Below are 26,428 nucleotides of genomic sequence, written 5' to 3'. Positions count from 1 at the left end.
CTGCCTGCCACACAGCTGATAGGTTTCTCCCCTGCTAAACATTCAGATTCCAGAATTAGTCCATTCCTCCTGGACAGGAATATTAAACACTTCTGAGAATCATCAGCAACAGTCTACCCAAACAGGGTTTCTGGATTTCATAAGTAAACCACCCTCTCTTTTTATGGCCATCAAGACTGGGTTACCAAAAAATATCATATTGAATAATCATTCACAAATTGAGGGATCTGAAAGGCAATATGTTTCTTCAGCTGCTCAAAAATATTAGGTGAGTCTTTCAGGTTACTCCATTTTGTTCCAAAAATTGATGGTCGGGTTGTTGTCAGAGGTAAAGTAGAGGCATGAGAGCATAGAATCTGAGAGTATAAGTCTGACTCTCTTGCTTGTTTTGAATCAGACAAGCATTTCTGTTTTACAAGTAATTGAAATTGTTGCCTGAGCATGTTGCCATGACAATTTGTACATGTTGCTATAACGACAGACACCTTTCAGAAAATGGATTGTGTAAAAACAAAGACACAATACAAAACCATTCACTCAACTAATCAAAATCAAGAAATTATCTTGACGACCCAGTGACTGGCCCCGCCCCAAGCCATGGGGATAGACTAATTTTAGAAAGACAGCTAAGCTGTTGCTGTTCACATGCAGCTTTGAGCCTGGCAGAAAACCTGATGTACGTCTGCATTAACCATTTTGTTCAAGAGAACAAAAAGCAATAATCTCCAGTAAGACAAGTATGAGTCAAGTCCATGGAGTGAGTTAAAAGTCAGACAGAAGGAAACCTGGGTGGCTCAGTTGTTAAGCGTCTGCCTTCAGCTCAGGTCATGGTCCCAGGGTCCTTGGATCAAGCCCCTCATCGGGCTTCCTGCTCAGCGGGAAGCCTGCTCTCCCTCTTCTGCTCCTCCTGCTTGTGTTCCCCTCTCTCACTGTGTATGTATCAAATAAATAAATAAAATCTTTAAATAAAATGAAAGTCAGACCGAACTAATAAAACATTAATTGTAAGGGAATTTAAGTACTGATAAACAGAAAAAGGATCAAAAGGCTGGAGCCAGGCAATGACAGAAATGGAATTGGGACCACTGGCAAGTAGAAATGGATTGTTTGCCATGAATAGCATTGTATGTCTGCTGTTTGTCTTAAATAGTTGTTGAATACCCAGTTTCCAAAAGGAGGGAAGGATGTCCTCACACATCTGAGTGATTCTCTGACATCAGCTGGGTGTTCTACAGTCCAGCTCAGTTCTGGCACTATCCACCTGGAGGTAGCATCAGATCCCCATAAGTTAAGATCCCCCACAAATACACACTTTGGATGCTAATTGCAAGTCTGGGTTGTCACATGGGCTTCTGACCAACTGGCTATAAATTGAAGGTTCCCATGACCCATGACCTTGAGTTCACTTAATTTATTAGAGCAGCTCACAGAACTCAGGGAAATATTTTTACTTACTAGATGACCAGTTCATTATAAAAGGATATAACTCAAGAACATCCAGATAGAAGAGATAAATAAGGCAAAGTGTAGGGACGGGGCATAGAGTTTCTATGCTATCTCTAGGCATGCCCCTCGCCTCCAGTCTGCATGCATGGAACAACTTGAAACTCTAAACCCTGTCCTTCTGAGTTTTTATGGAGGTTTCATTACATAGTCACAACTGATTATATCACTGGCCAGTGCTGACTGATTCTACCTCCAAGCCCTTTTCCCTCTGTAGAAATCAGAGGGTGGGACTAAAACTTGTAATCTTTCATCCATTGTCAGTTCCCCTGGCAACCAGCCCCCATTCTTGGGTGTTCCCAGAAGTCATCTTATTAACATAAACCCAGGGGTGGTAGAAAGGGACTCGTTATGAGTAACAAGACACCCATTTCACTTTTATGCTCTGAAATGATCTCAGGAACTGTAGACAAGAGACCAAATATTGTAACAAAAAAATGGTCCCATTGCTCTCATCTCTCAGGAAATTACAGGGGTTTGGGGACCATTGAGCCAGGAACTGGGGATGTGAATAACCAAATATACATTTCTTATAAATCACAGTAACACAACATGCAAGTCACTTACAGAGTAAATGAGCATATATTTGGATACATTTATTCAATGGAAATCTGCATAAACATCAAAAAAGCAAAAATATTATTAAATAAGAAATTTGAAAACTGTCGAGACATAGAAAGTACATATAGTGTTATAAGGGTAAAAAAGAATTTCAGAGCTCATTGATTATGAAAAAATTCCCATTAAAAGGATATGTGAAGAAATTGGGAGTCCTCATGCCCTCTCAGTGGGGTTGTAAAATGGTGCAGGTGCTGTGGAAAATGGTACAGAGGTTTCTCGAAAGATCAAAACTAGAGCTACTATATGACCCAGCAATTCCACTTCTGGGAACGGACCCGAAAGAACTGAAAACAGGGTCTCAAAGAGGTATTTGTACACCGATGTTTGTAACAGCATTATTTACAATATTTAAAATGTGGAAGCAATGCGTGTCTGTAGAACAATGAATGGAAAAGCAAAAAGTGGTACATGCATACAATTGGAGGGGCTACAGACTTAAAAAGGAGTAAATTCTGCTGCATTAACATCTACATGGGTATAAGGTCATATTACTGAATGAAATAAGTCACAAAAAGACAAAGACAGCATGATTCCACTTAAATGAGATACTTAGAATAGTCAAAGTCATAAAGACAGAAAATATAATGGTACTTGCCAGTGTCAGGGGTAGGGGAGGAAAAAAGAGGGATTTTTGTTTACTAGACATGGAGTTTCAGTTTTACATGATAAAAAGAGTTGTGGGGGAGGAGGTGATGGCTGCCCAGTGTGAATATATTTAATACCGCTAAACTGTACACTTAAAGGATACATGAGAATGTTTTCATGGTGATGGAGGAAAAAAGGGGAGTTTTTTCTTCTCTTTGTCTATTTCTCCAGTAATAGAATTATAATGGTTTCTCTTTTTTCCAAAATTGATTTTGTGTTTAAAGAAAATTTTATTGTCTTTTTATGGTTATGAAACTAATGCATGAAATAGGAAAATATAAACAAATGTAAAGAAAGAAGTATTATTTCTGGTATCGCATAAGCCATAATTAGTTTCAATATTGTACTTAATGTTCTTTATTTTGAAAATATGTGTGTACATAATTATTTAATGATTTATTTATTTATTTGAGAAAGAGCACATGTGTGAGCAGGGGGAGGGGCAGAGAGAGAAGAGAGAATCTCAAGCTGACTTCTCCATGAGCACAGAACCCAGTGGGGCTCAGTCTCATGACCCTGAGATCGTGACCTGACCTGAAGTCAAGAGTCTGCCCTCAACCGACAGAGCCACCCGGGCACCCCTGTTATATACTTTTTTTTTTTTTTTTTTAACATTCAGAACTAATTCCAGGACATAGGCCAGAGAAGCTTGCTCAGGACCAGTGGGTGAGAAAGAGGTAGATCAGGGGTATTAAGCTACAGGGCTAAATCTTTAAGACTAAGGGCCCTGATGACTAGGTGAAGATAAGGGAATAGGTAGAGGATGCAGAAAAAGCAAATTTCTTTTAAAATGACCACAGTAAGAGGAAACAAGATAAGGTAGAGCCCTTCTTTTCCAACTGTGTTATGTGGACAAGGATTAATCCAAGGTGGGCTTGGGGTTCTTGATGCAACAGAATTAATAGGATTTGTCTTTATGGAGTCTGAATGACTTGAAATTTTGAGGATAAAAAAATAGAAATGAAGTTATTTTGGAATAGAATATAAAATATTCATTAATCAGATTTTTAAAGGACATTTAACATAAAATGGAAGCTTAGAAAATTTATTTCAAATTTAACTGTCATTCCCCATCATCCCCTGTTCCCTCCCAACTTCATCCCATTCTGCAGAATTTTTGCTTCCCACCCCTTTAGAGTTGCTTCAGTTCAACAATTTAGGAAACACCAACTAATAGCATAAGAGTAGGACCAAGAATCAGAAGACCTAAATTTAGAAACCAGATGGACCCAAATTATCCCACTGCCATGCCTTGGTTTCAGTGTCTTGAGTTTTGTTTTTTTTTTTTTTCTCTGTCAGTACAAAAAGGCTAAGAGTGTGGAACTCAGCAATAGGAAAAAGCCAAGCAGCTGTTCCAAGAGTCAACAAAGACTGGTATTTATGACGTCAGAGAATTTCTCACAGTCATAATCATCTGATCTTCAGTTTTGTAGCCTTGAAAACGTAATTTTCTCTACACTTGGAGAAGGAATTGATTTCTCAAGGGGAGATTTCACAGTAACCAAGCACATAAAGCTGAGGCATAAAATCAGAATCCTAATTATTAAATCTAGAATACTTAAAATTATTAAGATAAATACTCTGTGAGAGACGCCTGGGTGGCTTAGTTGGTTAGGTGACTGCCTTCGGCTCAGGTCATGATCCTGGAGTCCCGGGATCAAGTTCCCAATCGGGATCCCTGCTCGGCAGTGGTCTGCTTCTCCCTCTGACCCTCCCACTTCTCGTGCTTTCTCTCTCTCTCAAATAAATAAATAAAATCTTAAAAAAAAGAAAAGAAAAGAATACTCTGCTATACATGGGAAGTCTGAATGCCCCAAGTTCAACTTAAAATGTAGATCCTAAATGTCACACTAACTAGCAAAATCTGAAGCCTGCAGTCTCTCTTCAGTAAGATCTTACTAAGAAGCCAAATTAGAAGGAAAAAGGGTGAATTGAATCAAATTGTTGAACAGAATTGGCTTTTCTCAGATTTTAAATTATATTTGTCAGCAAATTAAAAAAGAAAAATATTCAATTAGGGCTACAAAGTAAAGACAAGTAAAGACGTTAAAAATATAACACTAGAACTGCCTTTTTTTTTTTTTTTAAAGAAAAGGAGAGATATATAATTTCAGAAGGAAAATCGCATTCTTCCCAAGGAAAGGAAATGCCAACCTTAAAATTACATTTTTACCATTGACTGGTGGAAATTTTATTGTACTTTCATGCTATTCCCTAGATCAGAGATAGTAAATCACCAAATTAGATATTTTAAATAGCTGTTGCATTCATCTGTCTGTATAAGTAATTTCCAATGGGCTGGTAACATCTAGAATCTACTGGCTACAACTTCTTTTATCCCTTTCTACATGATGGTGGGCTTGTCTTTGAAACCAGACTATTTGGAATTCATCAGTTCATTTGTTTAGATATCTTATCTCTTGGGTTTATTTTAACCATAAATATTTATCTTAAAGATTTTTTTTTTTTTATGGTTCTGAGGTCCTACCCAACTTCCACACACTGTCCAGCTGCTGTAGGCTGAACGCTTCTATTCCTCCAAGATTCATATATTGAAGTTCTAATTCCTAATATGATGGTATTAGGAGGCAGATCCTTTGGTTGATGATCAGGTCATGATGCTAGAGCCCTCATGAGCAGATGAGTGCTGGTATAAGAGTCCCCAGAGAGCTCTCTTGCCCTTTTCACCTTGCGAGGACTCAGTACAATGAGGGCCACCTATGTCCAGGAGGCAGGGTCTCACCAGATCCTGAATCTGCTGGCTGCCAGGCTTCAGAACTGTGAACAAATAAGTGCTTGTTGTTTAAGCCACCCTGTCTGCGTTTTTGTTATAGCACCCCAAGTGGACTAAGACATTAATTACTACATTGTATTTTGGATAAACAAACACATTTATTTGGATTATAGTCAAATCCAGATGGACCAAAATACATTGTTTCTTCAAGTTCATTTTTATGATATAGTATGCTTTGATTATAAAATATTAGCTTCAGAGAGTGATCTATTTGCCTTCCTAAGTTATTCGTGAACATTTGTCTTTGGCATCTGGTTTTAAGAGCAAATAACAGTACCTGTTTTATTTTTTTATTTTTTTTTAATATAATTTTTTATTTTTTATAAACATATATTTTTATCCCCAGGGATACAGGTCTGTGAATCACCAGGTTTACACACTTCACAGCACTCACCAAAACACATACCCTCCCCAATGTCCATAATACCACCCCCTTCTCCCAAAACCCCTCCCCCCAGCAACCCTCAGTTTGTTTTGTGAGATTAAGAGTCACTTATGGTTTGTCTCCCTCCCAATCCCATCTTGTTTCATTTATTTTTCTTCTACCCACTTCTACCCACTTAAGCCTCCATGTTGCATCACCACTCCCTTTCAGGGAGATCATATGATAGTTGTCTTTCTCTGCTTGACTTATTTTGCTAAGCATGATACGCTCTAGTTCCATCCATGTTGTTGCAAATGGCAAGATTTCATTTCTTTTGATGGCTGCATAGTATTCCATTGTGTCTATATACCACCTCTTCTTGATCCATTCATCTGTTGATGGACATCTAGGTTCTTTCCATAGTTTGGCTATTGTGGACATTGCTGCTATAAACATTCTGGTACACGTGCCCCTTTGGATCACTATGTTTGTATCTTTAGGGTAAATACCCAATAGTGCAATTGCTGGGTCATAGGGCACTTCTATTTTCAACATTTTGAGGAACCTCCATGCTGTTTTCCAGAGAGGTTGCACCAGCTTGCATTCCCACCAACAGTGGAGGAGGGTTCCCCTTTCTCCGCATCCTCGCCAGCATCTGTCATTTCCTGACTTGTTGATTTTAGCCATTCTGACTGGTGTGAGGTGATATCGCATCGTGGTTTTGATTTGTATTTCCCTGATGCTGAGTGATATGGAGCACTTTTTCATGTGTCTGTTCGCCATCTGGATGTCTTCTTTGCAGAAATGTCTGTTCATGTCCTCTGCCCATTTCTTGATTGGGTTATTTGTTCTTTGGGTGTTGAGATTGCTAAGTTCTATATAGATTCTGGACACTAGTCCTTTATCTGATATGTCGTTTGCAAATATCTTCTCCCATTCTGTCAGTTGTCTTTTGATTTTGTTAACTGTTTCCTTTGCTGTGCAAAAGCTTTTGATCTTGATGAAATCCCAATAGTTCATTTTTTCCCTTGCTTCCCTTGCCTTTGGCGTTGTTCCTAGGAAGATGTTGCTGCGGCAGAGGTCGAAGAGGTTGCTGCCTGTGTTCTCCTCAAGGATTTTGATGGATTCCTTTCGCACATTGAGGTCCTTCATCCATTTTGAGTCTATTTTCGTGTGTGGTGTAAGGAAATGGCCCAATTTCATTTTTCTGCATGTGGCTGTCCAATTTTCCCAGCACCATTTATTGAAGAGGCTGTCTTTTTTCCATTGGACATTCTTTCCTGCTTTGTCGAAGATGAGTTGACCATAGAGTTGAGGGTCTATTTCTGGGCTCTCTATTCTGTTCCATTGATCTATGTGTCTGTTTTTGTGCCAGTACCATGCTGTCTTGATGATGACAGCTTTGTAATAGACCTTGAAGTCCGGGATTGTGATGCCACCAACGTTGGCTTTCTTTTTCAATATCCCTTTAGCTATTCGAGGTCTTTTCTGGTTCCATATAAATTTTAGAATTATTTGTTCCATTTCTTTGAAAAAGATGGATGGTACTTTGATAGGAATTGCATTAAATGTGTAGATTGCTTTAGGTAGCATAGACATTTTCACAATATTTATTCTTCCAATCCAGGAGCATGGAACATTTTTCCATTTCTTTGTGTCTTCCTCAATTTATTTCATGAGTACTTTATAGTTTTCTGAGTATAGGTTCTGTGTCTCTTTGGTTAGGTTTATTCCTAGGTATCTTATGGTTTTGGGTGCAATTGTAAATGGGATTGACTCCTTAATTTCCCTTTCTTCTGTCTTGCTGTTGGTGTAGAGAAATGCAACTGATTTCTGTGCATTGATTTTATATCCTGACACTTTACTGAATTCCTGTATAAGTTCTAGCAGTTTTGGAGTGGAGTCTTTTGGGTTTTCCACATATAGTATCATATCATCTGCGAAGAGTGATAATTTGACTTCTTCTTTGCCGATTTGGATGCCTTTAATTTCCTTTTGTTGTCTGATTGCTGAGGCTAGGACCTCTAGTACGATGTTGAATAGCAGTGGTGATAATGGACATCCCTGCCGTGTTCCTGACCTTAGCGGAAAAGCTTTCAGTTTTTCTCCATTGAGAATGATATTTGCGGTGGGTTTTTCATAGATGGCTTTGATGATATTGAGGTATGTGCCCTCTATCCCTACACTTTGAAGAGTTTTGATCAGGAAGGGATGCTGTACTTTGTCAAATGCTTTTTCAGCATCTATTGAGAGTATCATATGGTTCTTGTTCTTTCTTTTATTGATGTGTTGTATCACATTGACTGATTTGCGGATGTTGAACCAACCTTGCAGCCCTGGAATAAATCCCACTTGGTCGTAGTGAATAATCTTTTTAATGTACTGTTGAATCCTATTGGCTAGTATTTTGTTGAGTATTTTCACATCTGTGTTCATCAAGGATATTGGTCTATAGCTCTCTTTTTTGGTGGGATCCTTGTCTGGTTTTGGGATCAAGGTGATGCTGGCCTCATAAAATGAGTTTAGCTCAAATAAGGACAGGCTTTTGGAAGATATACATTGTGTTGACTTCAATGTAATCATTTTTTTTATTTAAAATCTATCATCTTTCCTTGAATAATAAATTTTAAATCATACTTTATAAAATAGAACAAGTGTTCATATAATAAATTCAATAGATACATAGTTTTGTTAATATTATATGTGATGATATGACTACGTCTCTCTAGGTTTCAAATTCCTCATTGGAAAGTGGATAAAGCATATTATATGTTCTTGAAGATCTTTAAGATTCTATGATAAAAAAAAATTAGGTGATATTGCTTAATGGTTTAATATGTTCCAGGATTCTAATCAGTGATTTAAAGATTTTATCATGTGATCTTCACAATAATCCTATAAAGGAGGTAGAGTTACTGTCCTCATTTCCCTCTTAAAAGAGCAGGACTTGAAACCTGATATTTTTCCTTACAAAATTTACAGTTTGTCCAGAGATTCTATCCATGAGCTCAAGGGGAAATGAGCAATAGCTGAGTCACAACTGAGCACAATGGAGAGAGCAATTTTAACCTGGCTAGTTTGATGAGCATTAGCTTCTACCTTCTCTCACCTGGTCCAGGTATGTTGACTTGTGTTAGAGGAATAACATGAGGTTAACCTTGTCTTCCTTGGAGTCAGGAAGACCGTGACTCAGTGAGTCTTTGATGGAATCTACTATGATGGGCATCATAGCTCCTTAAAGAGTAAACATCACTTGGTAGGGAATCTCAAGGTTTTCTGGTATGATTCATGTGGAAAGCCTTCTGACCACTGAGCTGATTCAGTGTTGTTTCTGTTACTACATGATTCAGTGTTGTTGATTTTTTTTTAAAGATTTTATTTACTTATAAAAGAGAACAGGAGCAAGAGCAGGGGCCAGGGCAGAGGGAGAGGGCAGGGACCCTGATGTGGGGCTCAATCCCAGGACCTGAGATCGTGACCTGAGCCAAAGGCAGATGCTTAACTGACTGAGCCACCCAGGCACCCTTCAATGTTCTTTCCATGCTTTTCAAGTAGTGGGAAAATCATGTCTTCAGAAGTCATCAAGACCTAGGGGCAGACTGTGCAAAACAACCTGTGTCTCCAGCTTCTATGCCAAGCCATTAAAAATTTTCGGGTCTAGACCTAGTTTCACCAGTCACTGTTACACTATATGATAATCCCTCAATTCTGGATTTTCACACGTTACAGTGACTCAGGCAGGAATCAGGCCCAAGGTCAATCAGACATCATTGCGACCTGGAATGTCACATAAGCCAGGGAATGGGAATAAGGAGAACTTCTGGGAGAGAGGAGTAATATAGATTTGGGTAACACAACAGAGCTACAGTTATAAGAGAATAGAGAGGGTGGAGTATACACACTAAGCTGAACAAATCACTCCCTTTCCTCGGCTCATGTTTCTGCAATCAAATTAATTTCATTCTTCATCTGTTGGAATAATGGCCTTCAATATTTAATAAATTCTTTAAAAGTTAGAATACATTATCACTCTATAAATGAGCTTATTACCTGGGTTCTCTCTTAGTGGCTTGCAAGAGATGACCAAAGATAAGAATTGCAAAGATAAAGACCAATGCGATACCCTTAACAGCCTTACGAGAACTGGACATACATTCTGCAGCATGGGGAAAGCTACTGTAAGACCTCAAACCCAGCTTCAAAAAACAAACGTGAGAAAATAGTTCATACAAGCAAACCCTCCCTTCCGTAATATAGCACCTTTCACAGCTCTTTACCAGTTCACCTCCTTACCTTTACCTTAGGAGCTCAAATGACTGGGACATTACTGAGAAAGGGTGGTGTGTTTCAGGAGTCACATCTGGTGATCTTTCCATTCTTGGGGGGATCTTGACATGTTTAGCATATATCAACCAGCATCCATCCATAAAAGTTGTCCTGAGTATCTACCATCCAAACATCATAAATAAGTGAAGCTACAAAACGTCCTAAATTATCAACTACAAAATATGACCAAAATAGGTAACACTAGTATTTAACCATACTTTAATCATAAAAGATAACTGAAATGCAATTAAAAACCAAAGGAAATATAGGACTCACCAATATAGGACTCACATAGGTGAGAGATACAAAACTTCTGAGCACTAAAATGTTATCCAGAAGGTTCAAAGAAAGGAGGCTCAAAGAATAAAGGAAGATTTGAAATACTCATTAACTGTAGGAATCTTGCCCTTATGTTAGTCCTTTATGTAACTCAACTCTAATTTATTACCTTCTTTTAAAGTCACTCCATTAGGTGAGATTATTGGGGGAATGATTAAATAGTGGAACATGGGCCAAACCCCCAAAAAAGCTAATCCAGGAAAGAGAAAACATCTGACCAGAGAACTGGAAGCAAACCATCATAAAGTAGCATCACAGAATCTAGGAGCAAAGGTAACCTTGAGATAAGCCTTGATATCTGTCTATTTGGAGGTTGCTGAGAAGAATAATTTTGATTGAGTGGAAAGGGGTGATGCATAAGTAGATCTGGAGGTCGCAGACCCATGACTGCCAAAGTTTGGAAGAAGCTCAGTAGTATTGATCACTAAGTCTGTGAGCAGATAACTTGGAGATTCTCAGCACCTTCCTGATCATAAGCCTTGTAAGCCGAAGTATCAACCACACCCTGCTGACTGTGAGACATTCCACTTCATAAAACAAAACACCTCTCTATCTGATCGTTTGTGATGGCTGTAGTTTTGAGTTGGGAGCATATTTTCAGAGAGGCGTGCAGTTTCACTGTGGTTCGTCCCTCAATCTCAAGTCACAAACACCAACTCATGTACATGAACATGCATAGATACTGATTGGAAAATTAAAAACCTATGATACATGTAACTCTATGTAATAACATGGAAAAACAGAACATTAATCACTCACATTTGAGAAAAATCTAAGTGGTTCTATTTGACAGAATGTAGGACAGAGAAACTAGATGGCTTCGATCCAGTCCCACCTCTACCACAGCATTGCTGCATGAGCTCAGATGAGGGAAGACAAAGGGTCCCAGCAGCTGCATAGCTGAGTGTGCCAGCCTACCGCTGATGGTGCAAAGATTAGTGAGTGTTAAGTGCTTCCCATGAGAGTATAAAAGAGCAGAGTTCTCTCTGTTCATGATCTGCCCGGCCTACAGTATGCTTGGCACCGGCTGGACTGGCAAACGTTCTAGAAAGACATAAGTCATACTAAGCCTCCACACCTTGATTGGGCCTCGGTATCCATATGATTTATCTCACAAGTCAGAGCACTTTTGAGTGTGTAGGCATCATTAACAATCATGCACAAATTCCCCTGGTAAACGTGGACATAGGACATTCCTACCTAGATATGAAACTCGATAATGATTAATCTCCTTTCCATCTTTCCCTTTTGTCTCCCTGCTGTTCTTCTCATTTCGACTCAGGCTTCCAGTCACCCTCTATTCTACCAATTTTGTTTTCCCTAAAGATGATGCACATATCACTCATCCCTGCTTCTGCAAGATGTCCCCTTCTCTTTTATGCACGTCTATGTGCTTTCCAACCCTCTGTCTAACATTTATTCATCCTCTCACATTATTCATCCTTCGAAGCCTAGCTGACATGGCACCTTTTCTCCAAAGCCTTCCCAAAAACCCCTAAGTTGAAATAATCACTCATTCCTCTGAGCTTTTAGTTGCTCTGTGTTGATGGTGCTGATGTTGTCATTCAGTTATTAAAAGAAGTCAGATGGTAGGACATTTAATTCTTGTTTTGTGACTTATTAGTTAGGAAAATTACTTAGCTTCTCATGATAAAATACAGACACTACTACTACTAATAATACTTAGTAGGAAAAATGCTTATGAAAATACCTAGCATGTGGTAAGCCCTAAGAAGTGTTTTCTGTTGGTATCATCACATTTTATTATGGACGATTCTTTAATATCTGATTCTAACATCAAGTGGTGGAATCCTTCAGGGCAGACACCTTATTCATCTTCATAGACGTAGTTAGCATGAGATAGTATCTGCTAAAAAACAGATGTTTAAACAAATAGTAATACTAATTAGTATTTATTAGTAAATAGTTAAGTATTACTATTAAGTAATACTTAATATTAATAGTAATTAATATTAGTATTAAATACTAATTAGTTTTTAATAAATACCCTGCTGAACTTTAGCCAAATTGAAACCTAGAGAACTGCCTTTTTTTTTCTCTTTTCTGCAACCATAAATAGCTCTTTCTCCGCTAGACATCAGCTCATTACTACCAGGGAAATTTGCTTTTGAAAAGATAATATAGAATTTGGGAGGATATTCATTTTTTAAATTTATTTTGTTATTAGTTTCAGAAGTAGAATTTAGTGCTTCATCAGTTGTATATAACATATATAACACCCAATGCTCATTATATCACGTGCCCTCCTTAATGTCCATCACCCAGTTCATTTTTTAAAGCCAGAATTCCAGGCATGGAAAACATAAAGTACTTTGGAACAGGTGCTCTGACCAACATGATTTAGAGGACACCTTTACGAAGACTTTAAAGTTGGCTCAATGTACACAGTTTGTGTCCTCCTTCTTTGTTTTATTATAGTAGTAAGAATGTTAATGGATTCACAGGATCTGAATCCTTTTTAAGAAACAACGCTAGACTTTATTTTATTGTTCTGTCATAGACTGTCAGGCTTCAGACTGTCCACCAGCTCCTAATTGGGGGATCAGAGAAGAAATCATTGACTGAGCTAAATAAATATATCTTGTCAATGTTTTAACATGAACTCTAGCATTCCTGAAGCAATCCTTGCTTTTACTTTAAACATTTCCAATTGCTTGAGCATATCATGGGAGGGAATGGAGAAAATCTCTGGGCATTGCTAGTCCCTATTCTTCTTTATGAAACTAATTATTGAATAAAGTGAACAGCTCAGATGAAAGGAGACCCAAAGTGGTGATTGTGGCAGAAAACTTTGTTTCTAATAAGAAATAAAAAGACAAGAGGGTTAAAGCATAGAGTGCCATTCCCTCCACAGTCTCTCCAGCAAACTGAAACAAGGAACACAACGGAACTTAACTTGGAAGTCTTAGAATAAATTCACAGAGGTCCTGGGGCTCTTTGAGTCTTCCTTGGAAAACCACTGCTTCAGTCTAATAACCTGGCCTGATAAAAACCACTGTTTTATCACACTCATAATCACACCATGAGCTGGTAGTGAAATGGAAACATCTAGTCTAGGACACTAGTCACAAAGATTTCACTTTTGTTACCTAGTTGGGAGCTAATCGTATTTGCTTAAGTGGAGAAAACAGACATAAGGATAATCATGGGATGAAGAGGAAAACATCTTTGCTGGTAAGTTCTAAGTTATTCTCCTTTTACACAGTTGAGGAGGCAGAGAAAACATTTTATTTTGCCTCTGACATTTAGTCTGTTCATATTGAAAGGGAGATGATCCTATCAAGTTCTCAATTAGTTATTTAAAATCCCTTTCTTCTGCTTATTGCCTTTCCTCTTAAACTTGGTCTCATATACTGTTTAGAGGGACATGAGCTGGGAAAGGTAGACAAAATGCTTCAAGGGCAAAGGCCATCTTTCTTCCTTATAGTGGCAGGAGGTTCTCCACAGAAGAAAGGTAAAACAACAGCAACCCAGACTGACTTAAGTAAAGCAAAAAACCAAAATAGACAAAATGATGAAGTATGTGATAAAGTGAACTGTGCCCTTCAGCGTGTGCTGAAAAGTCCCATGTGAGGATTCCAGAAGGATATTTCGCATGTAGGCCAGAAAAAATTCCATGCCCTCAACCCACCCACCCACTCTTACTAACTCTCAGGAATGTGGTTTGTCCTGTGCAAAATTATTTTCAGGGCTGTTTTAACTTCCTTATTCCTCAAGGTATAGATTAAAGGGTTCAGCATCGGACCTACCAGATTCATCAGAATTTGAACCACAGTTCCCAGCATGGGGTTAGGCGTGGGCTGCAGGTAGACAGTGATGATGGGCCCATAGGCACAAAGGATGGCAATGAGGTGGGCACTGCAAGTGGAGAAGGCCCGGCGGCGGCCCTCGGTTGAATGAATATGCAGGATGGAGATGGTGATGCGAGTGTAGGATAAAAGGATTAGGAGAAAGCAGAGGAGAGATACCAGGCCAACATTGGTGAAACTCACCCTCTGGGCTAAGGATGTATCAGCACAGGCCAATGGCAAAAGTGCTGGAATATCACAAAAGAAGTGATTCACTTCATTGGGACCACAGTATGGCAAAGTGAAGGTGAGCGAAGTCAAGATACTAGAATGGATACAACCTAACAGCCATGTGCCCACAGCCAAGGCCCTGCAGATTCTAGGGCTCATGAGAATTGTGTAGCGCAGAGGGTAACAGATGGCAGTGAAGCGGTCATAGGCCATCACCGTATACAAGAAGCACTCAATGCTGCCAAGGAAATGGAAGAAGAAGAGCTGGGAGACACAGTTCTCATAGGAAATGAGTGGGCTCAGTCCCATGAGGTACAGCAGCATTTTAGGACACGTTACAGAAGAGAAACTCATGTCGAACACAGACAAGTTCCCCAGGAAAAAATACATGGGTGTGTGAAGGCGAGTGGAAGAAAGAATAGCCATGAGGATGGACATATTTCCCAGCAGGGTGCAGGCATAGAAGGGCAAGAACAAGACAAAAAGCATAGTCTCTAGCCCCTTTGTGTGTGGAATCCCCAACAGGATGAATTCAGTCACCACCGAGCCGTTCTTCTTCTCCATGACAGACAGTCCTAGGGGAGGAAAAGGAAGCAGAGCACATGGATGGCTTGATGTCAGTGAACCTACTGGGAAGATGAAATGTGTGGTTGGAATAGCAGCATTTTGACTCAAAGTTAAGGAAAAATTGTTGATGACCCATATCCCAGGGCATTTTAACTGGAATATAATTGCCACAGGAAACTTAATGGGCACTGTGCCATATATTTTTGTTATACTGATTCTAGATGCAGATATCCCTTATTAAAAAAATACTTTTTAAAAAAGGCATCTTAGAGCAATGATTTTCAAAGGAAAGGACAGGGCCCATACAAATGTGTGGTCCTTCAGAGAGGAAAGATATTAAAGCCTCAGAATCAACCAGGGGCTTTTTCATACATCAAGATATCAACTACAACTCAAGAATCACTACATTTGTGGGCCATTACTACTAACATTATATTTTGTCACTCTGATTTTTCAGAAAGCCATAAGTGTTGGACAGTCAGCGCTTTACCTTGAAAACGCTTATGCAACATATTTCAGTTCAGTTAGCCCTCACAGTTAAGTTTTTGAGAGAAATCTGTAGAAAAGATAACATCCGAGCATTAAAAAGTCTAGGCAACTCTCCTAGATTTAGATTGCTAGAAATTGCAGAATTAGGGATCTAAATTTTTTCTCCTGACATCATCAGGCTTTCTGATGTATGCATCTGCGATGGACTGTGACATTACTAGCCTTGTCACGCTTTGCCTCCATGTTATTCATGTTTTTCTTGGTGATGTCATCAGGCTCTGAAAATGTTCCTACTCCTCCTTAGTAATCAGTGGGAAACCAACCTGTCCCCCGCCACCACCTATACCACCACATACCACTAAGATATGAAGTCTAGGGGAATAAATACTTCTTTATGTGCACTGCTATATCCTCAGTGCAGAAAACAGTGTCTAGCACAGAGTAGGTTCTTAATAAATGCTTGATGAATGAAGTAGTGAAATGATTCACTCGATGACTGGCAGAACTGGATAATATTCAGTATTTTGTCTTGTGTAAGGACTTGTATGATACTGTCGGATATTTGTCTCTATACACAGCCTTATAAAGAAGCATGATCATACACTTGTTCCTGTTGGGCCCTATTTTTCTGAATATTTAGAATTTTTCTGTTTACCTTCATGGCATTTGGTTCTGAATTGTACTCTAAAAGGTGACCAAACCCAAGATAAGAGCTACACATAATCTGTACTGCTCCCCCCAAAGTCCTGGATGTTTATCAAGAGGAGTCACACATTACAGAAAGAATTGGACCAAAGGTATCCAGGTGAAGGCTGATTTGGAACATCCAGTCTTTTAATTATTTTGAATCAAGTCCAAACCCCTGGTTATATAGGACAGTAATAAGAATTGAGTTTTTGAGTTGGTTGGCCAACATTATGAGTTGAAAGACAAACCAAACAAATAATGACCTATTCTTGTGGTTAGTCACTGTGGACTCTGAGACCATTTATAAACCAAGGACTCCCAAGTTCTCCTCTCCATGACACATATGAGAAACAAACAAGAAGCCACAAAGAAAGAGATGAAGATGGCACTTATGTGACTTACAAGGAAGAAGTTTGATCCTTTCACCATTTGACTCTCTAGGATTTTCTTCCCAAATTTGCCTTTGATATCACATGGTAAACCAGGGTCAGGGATCTCCTCCCATGATCTGGAAAGCTCTTTCTTGGTGAAATAAACTCAAGTTAAATGACATAAAGCTGAATGTACCTCTGTCTTCTGCAAAGATTTCTTTCAAGACACAAATAGTTATTCTTTCTCTTTATGTGGAAATTTAAATGCCCTTGGAGGCCTCTGGGATCCCATTCCTGAGTGAATTCTGATTCAAGGGGATTGTTGAACAAAGGAAGTAATTAGAAGTAAGTAAATGATCTAGTTAAAAAGGAATATGCTAATATATCCCCATGTGGCATTACTATGGACGTGAACAAGATAGAACCGTATCTATACCTTCTATTCCTGTGGTTGATCTAGGGAAGTGAGATGAAGGCAGAGAGGTACAGCTCAATCTTAGGATATATGCAGAAAGCATCTCCTCAGTTTCAGGGTATAGTATTAGAATGAGAAGCAACAACTATATATCTCAGGCTTTTAAATATCCAGTTTCAAATACTTTATTTCAAATTGTTCTCCATAGCTCTTCTCTTACTTTTCAGATGCTGTTTTCTAATATTTTGATTTGGAAATACAATTTCCATGATTAGACTCTCCAACAAGCAGTTTTGTTAATTGGCAAAGATGGCTTCCCTGAACTAGGACTTGTTCCCCACATGATTTTTCCAGAATTATATTAATGTATTAAACAACATATATTTATTAAGAATTTATACAACTAGGCACATGACATGTTTGCTGAATTAGAAATTTCTTTCCTATGAAGGGTGTCAAGAACCTTGCCCCTCGAGACCAGATATTTTGAAATGTAAGAATTATTCATCTTTCATGTACAAGAGGATTATAGTTTTCAAAGAACTAAAGTAGATAAATTAATTAGTTAATAAATAAATGAATAAAATAGAAAAAGCAAAAGGAAAAGGGATCAGCAATGCTAAAATCTGGTTCTCTGAAAAGACTAAGGGACATACCTCAGTAAAAATGACTACTGGACAAAAGAGAAAAGGCACATATAAAAGTTTATTTTCAATAAATTTGAAAACTGTGATAAACTGGACAAAAACTTATAAAGATACATCTTATCAAAACAGACTCAAGGGACGCCTGGGTGGCTCAGTTGGTTGGACGACTGCCTTCGGCTCAGGTCATGATCCCGGAGTCCCGGGATCGAGTCCCGCATCAGGCTCCCAACTCCACGGGGAGTCTGCTTCTCCCTCTGACCTTCTCCTCGCTCATGCTCTCTCTCACTGTCTCTCTCTCAAATAAATAAATAAAAAATACTTTTAAAAAAAAAAAAAAAAAAAAAAAAAAAAAAAAAAAAACAGACTCAAGAAAGAAATAGAAATGGAGTGCTTGGGTGGCTCAGTCATTAAGCTGCTGCCTTCAATTCAAGTTATGATCCCTAGGGTCCTGGGATAGTGTCCCGCATCAGCTGCCTGCTCAGCAGGAAGCCTGCTTCTCCCTCTCCAACTCCCCCTGCTTGTGTTCCCTCCCTTGCTGTGTCTCTTTCTGTTGGATAAATAAATAAAATCTTTTAAAAAAAATAGAAAATGCGAATAGTCATATGTTTTACTTTCTATTGTATAACCTATTAATCTAAATCTTAGTGGCTTAAAATAATTGACATTTATTACCTCATGGTTTATTTGGGTCAAGAATCCAGACACAGCTTAACTGGGTGCCCCTGGCTCAGTCTCTCCTAAGGTTGCAGACAATTGCTTGAGGCTACAGGCTTCGCTGGAGAAGGATTTGCTTCCAAGCTTATTCACATGGTTATTGGTAGACCTGAGACCTGTCCATAGAACTGCCTTGCAACATAGCAGCTGGCCTCTCCCATGACAGTCAATCCTATCACTACAAAATAGAGCAAGTGCATCCAAGATTGAAGCCATACTCTTTTATAATGTAATTTTGAAAATTATGTCCCATTACCTCAGCCACATTGTATTCACTAAAACCAAGTCACTAAATCCAGGGACCTGATTGCACAAAAGCATGAATCCTGGGAGTTTGGGGTCAGTGGAGGCCAGATTAGAGAAGCATTGCAGGACAGGAGGATATTTTGAAATAGTAAACAAATGATGCTAGAATAATTAGCTGGATATTCATATTTTTTTCAGTAGAAGGAAATTGAATTCTTAAGTCATCACAAACAAAAGTCAGTTCCAGGCAGATTAAAGACTTAAAAGTGAAGATCAATTGCTGGGTCATAGGGCAGTTGACCCAGCAATTGCACTATTGGGCATTTACCCTAAAGATACAAACGTAGTGATCCAAAGGGGCACGTGTACTCGAATGTTTATAGCAGCAATGTCCACAATAGCCAAACTATGGAAAGAACCTAGATGTCCATCAACAGATGAATGGATCAAGAAGATGTGGTATATATACACAATGGAATACTATGCAGCCATCAAAAGAAATGAAATCTTGCCATTTGCGACAACATGGATGGAACTCGAGCGTATCATGCTTAGCGAAATAAGTCAAGCGGAGAAAGACAACTATCATATGATCTCCCTGATATGAGGAAGTGGTGATGCAACATGGGGGCTTAAGTGGGTACGAGAAGAATAAATGAAAGAAGATGGGATTGAGAGGGAGACAAACCATAAGTGACTCTTAATCTCACAAAACAAACTGAGGGTTGCTGGGGGGAGGGGTTTTGGGAGAAGGGGGTGGTATTATGGACATTGGGGAGGGTATGTGTTTTGGTGAGTGCTGTGAAGTGTGTAAACCTGGTGATTCACAGACCTGTACCCCTGGGGATAAAAATATATGTTTATAAAAAATAAAAAATTATATTAAAAAAAAAAGTGAAGATCAAGACTGTTGGTGGGAATGCACGTTGGTGCAGCCTCTTTGGAGAACAGTGTGGAGATTCCTCAAGAAATTAAAAATAGAGCTTCCCTGTGACCCTGCAATTGCACTACTGGGTATTTACCCCAAAGATACAGATGTAGTGAAAAGAAGGGCCATCTATACCCCAATGTTCATAGCAGCAGTGGCCACAGTTGCCACACTGTGGAAAGAACAAAGATGCCCTTCAACGGACAAATGGATAAAGAAGATGTGGTCCATATACACTATGGAGTATTATGCCTCCATCAGAAAGGATGAATACTCAACTTTTGTAGCAAAATGGACAGGACTGGAAGAGATTATGCTGAGTGAAATAAGTCAAGCAGATAGAGTCAATTATCATATGGTTTCACTTATTTGTGGAGCATAACAAATAGCATGAAGGACAAGGGGAGTTAGAGAGGAGAAGGGAGTTGGGGGAAATTGGAAGGGGAGGTGAACCATGAGAGACTATGGACTCTGAAAAACAATCTGAGGGTTTTGATGGGGCTGGGGGTGGGAGGTTGGGGGAACCAGGTGGTGGGTATTATAGAGGGCACGGATTGCATGGAGCACTGGGTGTGGTACAAAAACAATGAATACTGTTACACTGAAAATAAATAAAAAATTTAAAAAAATTTTTTAAAAAGACTGTGAGAAAAGAATCTAGTCAAAGAACCTCCCCACCCCACCACACTTACAGAAGACAAAACTCACAGTCGTCTACACTTGGACATAACCCTTTGTTTTTCTACATCACAGTGCCCTACATTCTCAGAAAGTAGACCCCAACTACAAAACATGCCTTAGGATCGTAGAATGAATAAAGAAATAATAAAAGGTAAATTTTCAACCACATGCACCAAAATCAATGAATCTCAAATACAAGTTTGAAGGGAATAAAGGCAATCATGGATGAGTTTATTTAAACAAATTTCAAAGCCAGAAAAAAACTAAACAATATGTTCTTTAGTGATGCCTACATAGTGCTAAATCCATAAATTAAATAAAGGTATTTCCTTAACAAGAACAACTTGCTAATAACTTCTGTGAGGATGAGGATAACAGAAGTACACAGAAGCAATAGATTATATTCTATTTCCTATACTGGCTGAAAAATACACAGGCATCTGTTAATATTCTTTACATTTTATAATATTTCTAAAATATGAAAGATGTTTCATAATACAAATAATTTTTAAGACTGCACTAAAAAACATGTTATTAAATTTGTTTTGGATACTATAGCAATATAAATAGTGGATAGAATATATACTACATTTATTGTCAATCAATAAAGAATGCACCCAAATTAATTTATTTATTATGGAAAACAACATATAATTTATTGATACATAATTTTTAACAACTTGCATTATGTTATGTTTGATTTGTTATTAAAATACAGATTAAAATTTCATTGTGTGTTAGGGCATGCAAATGGACAAAAACAGTTTAAGGTAACTCTAAACTTTACCTAAAGCCAAAACAGCCATGATTCCTGACAGCCTTTCTTGAAAAGCTCAAAATCAGTAGTTGGTGTGATTATGCCAAAGTATTCTGTAACTTTTGGCTCTGTCCTTTGGAATAAATATGTATTTTATGTTTATCCAGAGAATTAGGAATAGCAGAAAAATAACCCCATTATACTAAGTGCTTTGAAAGTTTTGGTGGTTTGGCACCATGGCGATTTAGGTGGTTGCTTTTATGGGTAACTGGGAAAGGAAAAGTTACCCCAGTATAGCTAGGAAGAAGGCGATCTATCTATCTGTCAGGCCAAGGCCAACTCTAGATTCTAGCACCACCCTAATAGCCTAGTTAGCTATTTTAATAAGTTCCTTAATAAGAGCTAGTCAGGGGGCACCTGGGTGGCTCAGTGGGTTAAAGCTTCTGCCTTTGGCCTAGGTCATCATCCCAGGGTCCTGGGATGGAGCCCCGCATCGAGCTATCTGCTCAGCGGGGAGCCTGCTTCCTCCTCTCTCTCTCTGCCTGCCTCTCTGCCTACTTGTGATCTCTGTCTGTCAAGTAAATAAAAATTTTAAAAAAAAATCTTAAAAAAAAAAAAAAGAGCTAGTCAGTTTACCTGAGTAGATAGAAAATAATTAAAACATGCAGGTGGATAGTCCCTCCTAGAGAATTATCACCAGAGCCCATCAGTTTGTTTCTCTGTGAAGGTAAGGCAAACACAAAACCCCATGACTTCTGGCACTGTACTGAGAGAGTCTGGTCCCACCCCTTGAATGAGCCACAGCAACTCACATACATATACACACACCTCACCTTGTGTCCTTAAGCACTGAGCATTCAGACTAATGGCAGCATGAGGGGATTCACTCCATCTAAAACCCAGCTAAATTGATGTGATAATCCTCCCTTGGGACAGATTTTGGTAGACTTGTCAAAATCATATCCTAGGATACCTATCCAATCACTCTTGGTGTTTTATGGATGGAAAACTAATACAGTGATTGATGCTAACAGGGGAAGCTGAGAAACTTCGGATGTGAACAGAGATTGTTTGTATGAGCAAGAACAATGTTCATTTATCTTCATGCCTACAAAAACTGGCCACAAGGATATAAGGAGCAGAGGTGCTGGGGCATGTCTAGACATCAGCATGGATCATATCCAGAAGGCCTGCTGCAATGAAGAGTTCTCAGAATCCCCAAAGTCAGGTGTATTATGTTCCATTTCATAGATGATGAAGAAATGATGATTCAGGGAAGTTAAATAACTTGCCCAGGTTCTCAGATATAGATCATGACAGACCCAGGATTGGAATGCAAGGGTTCTAATGCATCATACCATAACTGGAAGAAGAGAAAAAAGAACTATGGAAATGTAGATAATAGAAAAATCAATATATTCTCTGAACTGAAAGGACCTTAATAATAATTTAGCTCTATCACTGACTTTTTAATTTGGATGTTGCCATAAACCTCCTAGCCAAGTGGTTCTCCAGTTCTTCTCTAATCATTCCTATGTTAATTCTATCCTTTTGTCTATTAATGCTCAACACTCCAGATAGCTATGAAACAAAGAATTTTATCACTGCATTCTTTATTTCAGTCCACCAGCTCAAACATCTCAAGAATAATTAAAGCAACTTTGAGAACACTATGACCTCAAATTGAACTTTTTCATATGTAAGACTGTAAGGAAGATTGTCACCCTGGTTTCTGCTAAGTGCTGGAACCATTCCTTTTTTTTTTACAGACATAGTTTGAAGGTATCCAGTTTCACCATTTTAGTATTTACACAACACCTGAGCCTATGAAAACATCTTTGTGGATTTTGACTCTGTCATCCAGTGTAGACTGTGTTCTTTTCAGCATGACCTTCTTTTAATCAGTGGCCTCCTGGTATCTATCTTTAAGTACTTGCCCACTAGAAGCATCTAGATAGATAGATAGATAAAAATATATCTATTTATATGTATTTAATTTATACCTATATAAATATATAGATATCTAGATTTATTATATTTATATATATCTGATTTATATATATAGATATAAATATATATATTTACTTTGAAGAAATTGGTAAGAGAATCTGTCCAAAAAGGTAATAAATTCTCCTTGACTAAGAGTTGGATATATTGTACCTCTTTCTCCTGATCTCAGTAGAGAAAATATCTAGACTATGGGTAATGATTTTTTCAATTTAACCATATTTGGAAGGTTCCATTTAACACTGCACAAAAGTACATACAGATTTTTCATATCCTATTGGTAAAGAAAGTCACTGCAAAGTTAGAATATTTTATAAGTTTCTGGAGAGGTGTTTTTTTTTTTTTTCTCCAAAAGAGATTAAGAAAGAACAAATTTCATGACCTGAAAGCTTTTCCTCTAAGAGCAAGAGCAAGGTAAAGATACCCAGTGATACCACTTCTAGCCAGAGCAATTAGGCAAAAAGCAAAACAAAAATGACGAAAAAAAAGCAAATGAAAAAAAAAAAGCAGTAAAACATCCAAATTGGGAAAAAAATAAAGTTTTGTAGATTTCATGATCTTCTATATAGAAAACCTTAAAGACTCCATATACACACACATATACACAAATAGCCACCACAAGTGAAGAATGAAGAAAATGTTATATATATGTGCAATAGAATATTATTCTGCCTTTAAAAAGAAAGAAATTCTGTAACATGTGAAAACATGTTTGGACCTTGAGGACATCAGGTCATTCACAGGACAAACATTGCATGATTCCTTGTACATCAAGTATCTAAAATAGTCAAATTTAAAGAACCAAAGCATGGAATGGTGGTTGCCAAGTGGAAATGGTTTCCAAGTTAGAAATGGGGATTTACTCATCAATAGGCATCAAGGTTTGTTTAAGCAAGATGAGTTAAGTTCTGGAGATCTCCTGTACAGCATTTTAACTATAGTCAATACTCTGTATTATACACCTGAAAATCTGTTAAAGAGATAGATCTCATGATAGATCTAGTGTTTTCACCACAATACAATAAATTTAGGAGAAGAAAGTATTTCTAAAAATGAAAGCAAAAGGACCACACAGTGGTGCTGGATAGTTCAGTTAGTTAAGTGTCTGCTTTTGGCTCAGGTCATGATCTTGAAGTCCTGGGACTGAGCCCCACGTTGGGCTCCCTGCTCAGCGAGGAACCTGCTTCCCCCTCTCCCTCTCCTCCTACCACCTACTCATGGTCTCTCTCTCTCACCCTCCCAAATAAATAAATAAATAATCTTTTTTAAAAAGTATCATACAAAGGGAAAAATTAATGCAAATAATTAAATAAATATGTATAATAATTACAACATTAAAGATATATGTCTATTATAGTTATAATATGATTAATACTTCCTGTTGGGGTTTTGAGGGAAGTCTTCACAAAGAGTATCCAGGGTATATACTGTAAGAGGCATTATATGAAGAAATAAAATCTTGGATTTTAATCGGTCATGCAAAATCATGAGCTTGATGTTTGAGATAAATGACTTTGATAACAATGTATAGGGTTTTACAGGGGGAATAGTTCAGAGCTAGAGAAACAAGAATCTGAAGTAACCACCCAGACAAGGGAGGAAGAAATGATAAATTCACATACACTTACAAAGTGAATTATTGTCTTAGTAAATAACAGAAAGACTAAGGATGCCTGGGTGGCTCAGTGGGTTAAACGTCTGCCTTTGGCTCAGGTCATGATCTCAGGGTCCTGGGATAGATCCCTGCATCTGGCTCCCTGCTCACCAGGAAGTCTGCTTCTCCCTCCCTGTCCCCCTCACACCCTACCCCCACCTCATGTATGCTGTCTCTCAAAAACAAATAAATACAATCTTTAAAGCAAAATTGAAAGACTAGGTGGATGGTAGGCTATTACACCAGATATGGAAGTAAGTGAATCATACAATGAAAATCGGATACTGTCTACAAAGCAGTTGGGTGCATGACTCTGATACTAACAAGAAGCTCAGGGCCAGACATATAACTGAAAAATGGAACATTATTCCTTGAATGTATGAAGTAGAAGAGCACTGAAGATAGAACACAAGATGGAACACAAGAAAAGGGCTGGGAGCATCTGAGAAGTGTGGGAAGTTCTGAGGCCATTTTTCACTCCTTCCCCTCACACTCCCCAGATTATTCTATGGCTTAGTTGCACTATTAAGATCAGTGTATTTAAACAAACAAATGAAAATAACACTCATTTAGCACTCACTCAGCTAGAAAGACCCTTTTTTATCTCATGATGATAACGACATGTCTACATTTAAGGAATTGTACTGCAGTTTAGGATTAGCCATTGGAACCTTAAATTTTGGCCTCCTGGATTGTTAAATATCTCTTGGCACAATTGTTCTCATGGATTTGGGTACTTGCTGAAGAGCGCAATTTGAAGTTACTTTCTTAACATACTTACAGAGTACTTGTTTCTGGAGAGTCATTCACAGAACTAGCATTGCTTCATGTGTCATTTTGTGGAATTCATTTCAATGGTATCATACATGAAGTTAACACTCATCTTATAGCCTTTTCTGTGTCCAGTGAAGTGTTTGACTCACCCTGTAAAGCTTAAGCAACACAACTATATAAGGCTTTTTTTTTCCCCTCTCCAACATAGAATCTGGCCTGAGCTCTAAAAACCTCAGACATAATCATATCCTAAAATAGACCAAACATACTCATGTGACTCACACTTAGCCCAACACCCCATAAGATCTCTATTTAGAAATTACTGCCTGGGACACCTGAGTGGCTCAGTTGGTTAAGCAGCTGCCTTTGGCTCGGGTCATGATCCCGGCGTCGTGGGATTGAGTCCCACGTCCGGCCCCTTGCTCGGCGGGGAGCCTGCTTCTCCCTCTGTCTCTGCTTGCCATTCTGTCTGCCTGTGCTTGCTCTCTCTCCCTCTCTCTCTCTGACAAATAACTAAAATCTTAAATAAAAAAAAAAAAGAAAGAAAGAAAAGAAATTACTGCCTGGTAATCTTAAAGTAATTTGGCAAATTACTGAATCTTCTATGACTCTATTTACTTTTCTATAAATCAGAATAATAATAGTATCCACTACAGGTGGTTATTAAGAGGATTAAGTACATTAATGTATACAAAGAGCTTAGAACAATGCCTTTCTTCATTCTGGAAGGAAACAAAAGATGATCTAAGTTTGTTCCTCAAGTATTAATTACATGAAGAGGTAAAAATCAAGAAGAATGAGGGGCACCTGGGTGGCTCAGTGGGTTAAAGCCTCTGCCTTTGGCTCAGATCATGATCCC

General features: G+C 38.3%; 1 protein-coding gene across 1 annotated transcript; it reads right to left on the bottom strand.

Moving 5' to 3' along the window:
• Positions 1 to 14,257: 14,257 nt before the first annotated feature.
• Positions 14,258 to 15,196, bottom strand: LOC131820511 (olfactory receptor 10D3). Its single transcript, XM_059156179.1, has one exon. The coding sequence runs from the start codon at positions 15,194 to 15,196 to the stop codon at positions 14,258 to 14,260; it is 939 nt and encodes a 312-aa protein (XP_059012162.1).
• Positions 15,197 to 26,428: the final 11,232 nt, after the last annotated feature.

This window comes from Mustela lutreola, chromosome 1 (genome assembly GCF_030435805.1).
Source record: "Mustela lutreola isolate mMusLut2 chromosome 1, mMusLut2.pri, whole genome shotgun sequence".
Lineage (NCBI taxonomy): Eukaryota > Metazoa > Chordata > Mammalia > Carnivora > Mustelidae > Mustela > Mustela lutreola.
Note: the sequence above shows the minus strand (reverse complement) of the source record. Positions and strands in the feature narration are given on the sequence as shown.